At 41.7% G+C, this 9060-nt stretch overlaps 1 protein-coding gene across 1 annotated transcript; it reads right to left on the minus strand.

The window, feature by feature from the left end:
• Positions 1 to 648: 648 nt before the first annotated feature.
• On the minus strand, positions 649 to 7597 carry si:dkey-202l22.6 (up-regulator of cell proliferation). Its single transcript, XM_061828447.1, has 4 exons — positions 7241 to 7597; positions 5164 to 6799; positions 1012 to 3933; positions 649 to 924 (listed from the first exon to the last, which is right to left on the minus strand). The coding sequence occupies exons 1-4, from the start codon at positions 7281 to 7283 to the stop codon at positions 780 to 782; spliced, it is 4746 nt and encodes a 1581-aa protein (XP_061684431.1). The 5' UTR covers positions 7284 to 7597; the 3' UTR covers positions 649 to 779.
• Positions 7598 to 9060: the final 1463 nt, after the last annotated feature.

Consider the following 9060-nt stretch of genomic DNA (forward strand, 5'->3'; position numbering starts at 1 on the left):
AGGGCAAAAATAGAAGACATTTTTCCAAACTTGATAAATTTTCATTTTTGTGGTAACATCTGACGTGACGCTCTCGACGAAGGGAGCCACTGGCGAAAGGGCTTTGGATCAGTACATGCACACAACTGGGACTTTAGGGGAAGTTCACCATTTATTAAGCTCGCTAGCGCAGGAGTTAACTCGCTAGCAAGCTAAGAAGCACAAGAGCTCGCTCGGGCTCACTCGATCACAGCGACATCATTGAAAGCAGATCACTAGCTTGCAGATTGGAGTCTGTGCCGGACCCACAAACAGTCCAGAATGGACTCGAAATTCTCGATAGCGCAAGAGAACATCTGAAATAAATGATGGATAAAATGGAACAATTGTAAACAAACACACCCTCTAAAACTGTTCAGTTATTAAGATTTGTTAAGTTAAAACATGGACAACTTTTGACACTTGTATCAAGATGCCGAAAGAAAAGGGGATATTGTAACTTTTTAAAAAAATTATTTCAGCACTTTATTTGAAAACATAATTTTCACTTTTTACTCACTTGTACTTGTTGTGAAATGCAGCCCTACTCTTATTTACCAAATGAGATAACAGTTGTGGATATATATATATATATATATATATATATATATATATATATATATTAACACACAAACACACAACAATACTATTGCTTAACATTAAATTTGGAAAATTTGTATTGTTCTAAAAACCAAAACTGACATGATCGTGGTGTTGCTAGCAATACACAATCCATTAAATGTAACATGTTATCATAGCTTTCATAACTCTCCAGTGTGAAAGAAGTTTTCCCTCAGACTGTCCAAGGCGTCCTGTTGCGTCATCGCCTTCCACTCTTCTGGAATTAGGGGTGGCTTCTGGTTGTATTTCTTTGCAAATCTGTCATTAAATCTTGCTAACACATACCTGGAAACAGCAATAAATGTTAATTATTTGATGCACAAAGGAACAAGGCTGATACAGACGAAGATCATTGGCGACAGCTACACAAACCTCCAGTAAGGACTAGGTGTCTGGTTGCTTGTCTCCCCTGGTGAAAGATTCCAGTCAAGGTGTAAAGGCTGGAATTCCCAGCAAGCCACAGCAACATCTTTTGTGCCCAGGTCATCGGGGTTTGCACATTCGGGGCTGGTGAGGGATGTGGGCTCCAACATGCATGTGGGCCTGTGGAGCGAGGCCTGGTGAACCCGATGCCAGGTTTGCTCCACTTCACAAGGCGTGCTGCACACTGGACATAGTGCGTCACAGCCTTTTACTTTGTTGAAAAGGCAGTCCCTTGGTTGAGTGGGAAGGCACTCAAGTAGTTGGTCGCTACCTATGGGTTGGGAGAAAGCCTGGGCAAGGTCCAAGCGCAATGCTGCCAGTAATTCCATGAAACATGTTATAAAGCGATCCCAGTCTGTGGTGATATTGAAGAGTGGTCCCTTCAGAGACTCCCAGGGGATACACGCGTCTCCATCTTCCAGAATCAGGCACACTTGCTCCAGCATTGGCTTAGTGTCACTGAGTGCAGCGCTGGTACCTTCAAATACTTGGCTCGCAGCTGCTGCTACCTTTCCGATGATATCTCCGAGGCGCTGTTGCCTCCACGTATTCACATTCCAGTCTGACAGGTGTGCTACTACAGTCTCCTGGATCTTCCTCAGCCTGAAGCTGTCATAAGAAAGCAAATACTCTGTGAAGCTTTCAAATGTATCGTCCTTGATTAGCCCCTCCAGCAAACTCTTGTGGAAGGCCTGTGGAGATAGATAATGTGGGGCTTTACTTTTTATGTCATCCGCAATTTGCATTCCTAGAGGTTTATAGACGTAGTCCATAACTGTAGGTTGGATGATGTCAGAAATGAACCTATGAGCCAACCTCTGACGCTGGTCTGTTTTCCTAAACTGATAAATGAAATCTGTCATGAGGGAGCTCTTTTTGGCTTTAATGGACTTCAGAAGCTCTCCATCCTTAGCGAAACGATTGTGGACTCTTTGGAAGTCTCTGCACGCAGCATTACATATGAAGACCTTCAGATCCACCTCAAAGGCCGTTCTGGTGTCCAAATGTGTTTCTTTCAAGGTTTTATCGATCATCTCTAACAGTTCTGTGATGTAACTGTCAGAGAAGTCTTGCGGGACACTGACTTTGTCTTCTACAAATTGCTGGTAATACTCCATGATGTTACTTGCAAGTTGTTGAGCTTTAGCTTTTGGCGATTTGTTGTTGTTTTCAAAGAGGTTCTTCATTCTGCTGCTGTAGCCAAAGTACTGGTCATCCACTCTGAAGAAAGTAGTTTGATTTTGGCCAAAATCCAAAAGCTTATTCAGGTGTTTTTGAAGACCACGGTTGATAAGATTTGCTGAGAGAATAGTTTTCACTCTTGTGGTGATATCTTCTGCATCTGAAGGCCTGAAGTCAAAATTGGACAACGCCTCCTTCCAGATATCCTCAAACTCCTCTTCCAGGTCTTCATCTGTAGTGAGTTGTTTGTCCGATTCACTATTGTCTAGAAGTGCCTCAAGTCTGGCATTTTGGTGGGTTTGCAGTATGGTCTCAATTCTGTTGAGCTGAGTGGATGAGCAATGGTTCTCATTGATCATTTCCAGCCTTTCTATTACAGTCGTTGTTACTCGTTCTTCAAGCTCAGTCAGGTTGCTCAAAATGATAGTTCCAAGTTTTTTAACATAGACATCAAGCTTGTTTTCCTTCAAACTGGTCTTTACACTTAACCTCTGTTTGTTTACTTCCCTTTTGACCTCTCTTCTAGCTTCATATTTTAGCTCACACAGAAAATCATTTTGGCTGGACGGGTCCAAAGATTCCGGCTTTGTCAAAGAAATTGTCTTGGTTGCTTGCATAAGCCAGTTTTCCATGTATTCCAGCAATCTGTCCTCCTGCTGAGAAAGCTCAGTGCAAAATAGAGAGAAGGCCAAAGCGATCTCTTTATTTTGCAGACTGATAGAAAAGGATTCTGCTTTTACTGCCTCCCAAACAGAACACAAACGCCGCATAAATTCAGGCAAACCACATGTTTCTGAATGAGCGGCTGCCTCCTTCAGAGCCCCAAAAAGTCTACGCTTTAACTTCAACATAGCCTCACTATGCTGGGTGTCAACTGATCTTGACAGTGGATCACTGTGCCATGGTCTAACATACAGAATTGAACTTTTCTTCTTGGAATTAAGAGTCATTGTATCGCCATCCCTTAGGGTTCTCTCTCCAGTCTTAGTCTGCAAAATGTTAGATACACGTTTTAACTGTGCAGCTTCTAATATGGTATTTATGCCTTCATCCTGGACTAAAACCTTGCAGATGGGTATGGATCCATATTCTCTGATGCGCAATAGAGCATTGACTGCAACTGTGAGGCTTGTCTCAAACTCAGATGCTGAACGTGAGAAGAGGTTTTGCAATAAGACATCACTCATTCCAGTTGCAAAAGTTGCCATCTCATTATCGCTGATTTGAGTGCTTATTTGGCCATTGGCGGGAGAAGAGCAGAGACCCTCAACATCAATCAGCAGGAGAAAATCACAGTTTAGCTTCTTTTTGAACTTCAATGGTAGTTGTATAACATCTATGTACAGTCCTCTCGTTGATCTTTTACGTTCATCTAGAAATTTTACTCCAAATAATGCTGAAAGGATCTCAGCATTCTTTGCTTGGTGAACTCCAAGGCTTGTCAGTGTCCTGAAGTGGTTTTGAGGAAACCGATGGTTGATCTCTGTAAGAACACCACCAACCCACTGTATGGGAATATAGCTGGAGTCTCCATCCATTATTTCAAGCGGAATCCCACTGAGAATCAAGTCAGCTGCGACACTTGGGAGCTGCGGCCCATTATGGCTGTCATTTCCAGGGCTGATGTGGCTGAGTTCAAAAATGAGGCCCATCTCGCGCAAAAAGTGCTCAAGTCCCAAAAAAAATGAGCTTCCAGATGTTGCTGTTCCAGATGTTGCTGGCCTATCTTTCAACGAATCAGCATGGCCCACCTGTTCTTCTGCAGAAGTCTCCTGCAAGTTTGATTCCAAGAAGTCAATCCCGTGAACATCTAAGTTTCGATCGTCTCTGAAATCTGTGTTCAAATTAACCTTTTCAAGTATTTTGTTCGAGGAGTCAAAATGTCCATTTTGCACGGATTCCGATTCCTCATTGCTTTTGTTTTGACGGTTGTGGTCCAAACCTACATCACTCTCTAAATCAACGAACTTGAGATCATTATCCGTAAACCGCTCAGTCTCCAAGGGTAATGGCTCTGCAGATGTTACTGTGGGACTTTTAACAGATGCAGCTTGGCATTTTTGTTCTTCTGGAGTATTCTCGTGAAACGTCAAGTCACTGCAGTCATTTTCTTGAACGGTTAAGACTGCCTTTCCCTTCAAAACTGGGTCTAAAGACACATCTTTTAGAAACTCTTCACTTGGGCACTTGGGGTTTTTTGACTCAAAATGGCCATTTTGTAAAGCTTCTGGATCTTTTTTGTTTTGAGTTTGAAAACTGTGCTTCAAACCTTCTTCAATTTCTGAATCAGCTAACACTTGATTAGAGTCAAAACCCTGCTTGAGTCTCAAAAGAAATGACTGTGTGGATGTAACCGTTTGAATGTCAAGAGATGCATCCTGGGAGGTTTGTTCTACTGCAGAAGATGTCTCCTGAACATCTATGGTTCCATTTACTCTCAGCCCTGAGTTTAAAGAAAAATTTGTCTCGATAATCTCTTCACCTGGGATCTCTCGTTCATTTGGTAGGGAGAAATGTCCATTTTGTAGACTCTCTACTCCTTCAGCCTTTTCGGTTTGGAAACTCTGCTTCAAACTTAAGTAACTATCTGAATCAGCAACCTCCAGATCATTATCAATCCTCTGCTTAAACCTAAGCAAACACGAATGTACAGATGTTGCTGTCTGATCTTTGACAAAAGAATCTTGACATGTATCTTCTTCTGCAAACGTATGGTGAGGTTTCAATTTACCATGAACTTCTTTAGTTCCACTTTCTCTCAACACTGGGTTTAAAGAACCGTTACTTTCAAGTATCTCTTCACCTGGGTTCTCTTTTTCCTTTGAGTGAAAATGCCCACTTGTCAGGGACACTGATCTTTTATCATTTTGGATTTGAAAAGTGGGCTTTAAACCCACTCCACTTCCTGTATCTACTGGCTCCTGATCATTAGCTGCAAGCTGCTCTATTTCCCCATCTTCAAATGTTGAATCTGTGCAAAAACTATCGCTATCGCCCATGGCGTCATTTAGTCCATTCTGAAGCTCGGGTTGTTCAGGAATGCCATTGTTCTCTTTTGTCTGTTGATTTATCAGTAGATCTTTTAGATTGATCTGTTTCTGCATTTGCAGCAGTCTTAGTTTCAACCTCATCCAACTGAGGAAATACATCCGCTCCACTTTATCTGTGGTTGACACTGCCTTTGTGAAATTCTTCATACAAGGAGTCATTCTGTATCTGCTTAAATTGCCAATGATATCTTTTTTCTCCTTTTGCAAGTGAGGATCAAACACCTTCCCTTCCTTATTCTTTTTACTTTCCATTTTTTCAATTTCAGCCAACCTGCTCCACATAGCACCTTGCAAGGGCAACTGTTTCTGCCTAAACACCACATGTCCCTTATCTAAACCTTTCAAAACCTCCTCTGCTGAGCCCATTGATCTTTTACAGACCTTCCCTTCATCACAATCCATCCCCAGCTCCACTGCTAACTTTGCTGCTCCTTCAAGTGTCACAAGTCTCAGATCTGGTAGCAAAATGTTGAGGGCATCACATAGTACATTAGCAATGCTCCCTGCATTCAAACGGCTTCCTGTCACAACTGATCCATCTGGAAGACATAGCTGATCCTGAAGGTTTTTACCAATAAACTTCACCGCTCTGTCCTCCTTGGTCTCAGCCTCAGTGAGGTCAATTACAATGAGCTTGGGCGTCATATCTTTGCAGGTCACAAGCAGTTGTCTCTCTTTTTCCGTAGGATTCTCACAGAATACAATTAATGCTGATGATGCTTGGCTGAGAAAGTAAAGGCATTTTTCATGTGTGCTTGCATCCCCCCGAAGATTAGCAAATACCACTGGAAGAGGGAAACTGTCTCTGTTCGGGTCTCCCGCAGGAAGAGTCCATGCAGTCTCCACAAGACCATTGGAGAGGGTTCGGGGTAGTTGTCCACCCTCCATCCCTTTGTGGATGAATGTATCAGTTCCGATGACATGATTGAGCACCTCAGACTTGGAGACACTGCAGGAACCAAGCCTTACACACGACATCATTGGCATGAATGTGCTCGCAAAAACTGCTTCTTGGACTTTTTGGTTATGATCTAAAGACTGGGTCTGCCATTGTCTCACAACATCTCTCAAAGGCCAAAGGAGGAAGCCACTTGGTTTTTCATCATCAAGATGTGGAAGAAGCAAGGGCGTGGCAAACTGGCACTGTAGCATGCGTGTTGTTATCTCTTGCTGAAGGAAAGTGTTGGCACACATAAAGACAGCTGTCACTAGTTCAAGAGGATTGACGTTACAGGAGCGCAATCCTCGGAAATCATCATCCTTCTCAGTAGGACTAGCCGTAATGTCTGAAAGGGCCTTACAGCAAGTACTCCGAGCATCTGGACGAAGAAGCCACAACCTTTGAAGGAAAGATTTTGGCAGATCATTGGGTTCTCGAGGAACTAGGTTTTCCAGGATCCACGTACTGAGGTCCAGTATTGAAGCTGGTTCCAATTGAGAAGGATAGAAAGCCTCCAGACCGAGTTGGACTAGAACTTCATACTTTGACGTGTTCTTTGGCAGCTCTGGTTTGAACAAAGCACAATTAAGTTTTGCTATACACACCTCACTTACACATTTGCTCCTTTTACAACGCATTTCTGCTCAACTCAGGTCAACTGTACTCCAGTTAGACTTTTCTTCCGGCACTGGCAGGCATTATCAGGGCCTATGTTCTCGTTTTTTTAGTAGCAGGAAATTCACTCTAAATAAGAATGTGCGCTGAGCGTTGTAAAAGGTAATGTCACGTCAATGCAACTATTATTACTATTCCCAACACTGAACAAAATAATTACACATGGTGGTTACAGCATTGCAACAACAAATATATTGATGGCTCAAGGTTTTAGCACAGCAAGAGAAGTAAGAAATTAAGAAATAAAACCCATGCGCTCGCTTTAGGAATAAGGTGAATACAATAGCAAGTAAATAAATGAATAAATACATACATAAATAAATCGACTTACTTTTCCTTTTGCTGCTCAGCTTCTTTGAAAGTTCTGTTGACATGATTCTTTTTGTTCCCTTTTGACTAATTTTTTCTTTGTCTTCTTCACATCCCCAATAGTTTAATCAAGTGTGTGGAAACCTCTGATTTAAATACACTACATAAACATCACTGGCACCCCCCCCCCAAAAAAAAAAAACAAAACACAAAAAAAAGATTTCACCTTCTTCGAAAATGGCAGCCCGTTTGTCTTTTTAGAAATAGTTATCAGAAATACCTATGCTTAGTGTTTCTTTTGAAATGTGCACAATCCCCAAAATGCTTGCCTGTCGCCTGTTTATGTTTTGTTGGAATTAGTCACTGTTGTAAGAAAAGACAGAAGTGATCGTGCATATGCGCTCAGTCACAAGTCAATGGCTTTTATCTATCCCCGCAGTGCTTATAAGTGGCTGCCGACACATTCCTCACGCTGTCTTCTATCTCCACCATCCAGCGTGTACAAAAGGTCCATAAATTGCACGCAGTGTTCAAGTGGCCACACAAACACACACACACATTTTCAACTTACAAACAGAAGCGGTACATTCCTTTCATTGAACCACAATAATTGACATACAGTAATGTCATTATTTCAGCAGAGACTGAAGGAGTTTTATTGTTTTGAGTATTGATGGTGTTGTGTAAAAAAAAAAGAAAAAAAAGGGGAGGGGGGGAAGATTTCTGAGAATAATTGAAACAAATATTTTAAAGATGAGAAGAGGTTTCACAGTTTATTATCTTTATTATCTAAGACTTCAGATAGCACATTGCTATCTCCTAGCCTAGTTGTCCTAAATACTGCATGTGTAGAGTTCCACAGTTGATCAGAAACTGTCAAAATTGGATGTTGCGTCCTCCAAATCTAATTAAACCCACTGTGGCGTTCTCCCAATTAGCTTCGGGTTTTGTTCTTGAGGTGCCGATACTGTATGTGTGCAGCTAGTCATACTCAGAAAAAACCCCAAAATGGCATTACTACGACACAATACTTAAAAATGAACACTGTTGGCAAGTCTTGGTTTGGTAAACGCAAACTGCGTTCAGCAAAATGGACGAGCCACGCTCAGGAGTTTCCAGAAATATCCACTGGTGTGATTAAGCATTATTTTGCTTGATCTGTTTCATTTCACAACTTTTAGTGTTTTCAAGAAAAAGTCTTTTAATTCTTTTGACTTATTATTGTGTAGTTAAAACACTGAAGTGACGGGCTACGTTTAGGTCAAATGCATGTCAAGAATGTAAGAAAAGGATGCAGTCGGATGTTAGAAAGTCACTAATGTTCCTTGCCAAAGTTATATTGGAAAAAAAAAGTTTGCTTTGCAGAACATGTGATCAAAAATAAAACACTTTTGTCACAATTCCAAGACATTATGGCATTATTAAGTATTGGTACTCTATATACTAACCCCTCAAATTTACAGTACATACTTGTACTCTGTCTGTAAAAAAAAGTGGTAATCATGCATACCTAGCTTTTACTTTTGTCATCAGAGCTTGAGTGAGGTCTCGGACTCTGCGCTTGTGTATTTTTGTGAGTTTTGATGGGTTTGGGGAGTAACAGTGTATGTCTGCATCCCTGTGTCGATAGATGCAAGCACACTTGTGGGATAAGTCGTTGTGCATAGGAAAAAGATTAGCGCCTCTCTATTTATGTCCTGCAAAGCTCTTTAAGACGTCCCGCAAATCTCTTTTACCTCTGTGTGTCGGCCACCGCGGGAATAAAGTGTGTGTTGCATCTCGGAGCAAGTGAGGGCTGGCACAATCACGTCCGTAGCGGCTCTTCATCGCTCTGCCAGCCTC

This window comes from Syngnathoides biaculeatus, chromosome 8 (genome assembly GCF_019802595.1).
Source record: "Syngnathoides biaculeatus isolate LvHL_M chromosome 8, ASM1980259v1, whole genome shotgun sequence".
Taxonomy (NCBI): domain Eukaryota; kingdom Metazoa; phylum Chordata; class Actinopteri; order Syngnathiformes; family Syngnathidae; genus Syngnathoides; species Syngnathoides biaculeatus.

Bases quoted from the DNA above. Each gene is read 5' to 3' on its own strand.
- si:dkey-202l22.6 (XM_061828447.1), bottom strand. From the start codon at position 7,283: ATGTCAACAGAACTTTCAAAGAAGCTGAGCAGCAAAAGGAAAA. The intron at 6,800-7,240 runs GTAAGTCGATTT...TGTTCAAACCAG, and splicing joins GCTGAGCAGCAAAAGGAAAA to AGCTGCCAAAGAACACGTCA. The intron at 3,934-5,163 runs GCCAGTAGATAC...AACATCTGGAAG, and splicing joins CTTGCAGCTAATGATCAGGA to CTCATTTTTTTTGGGACTTG.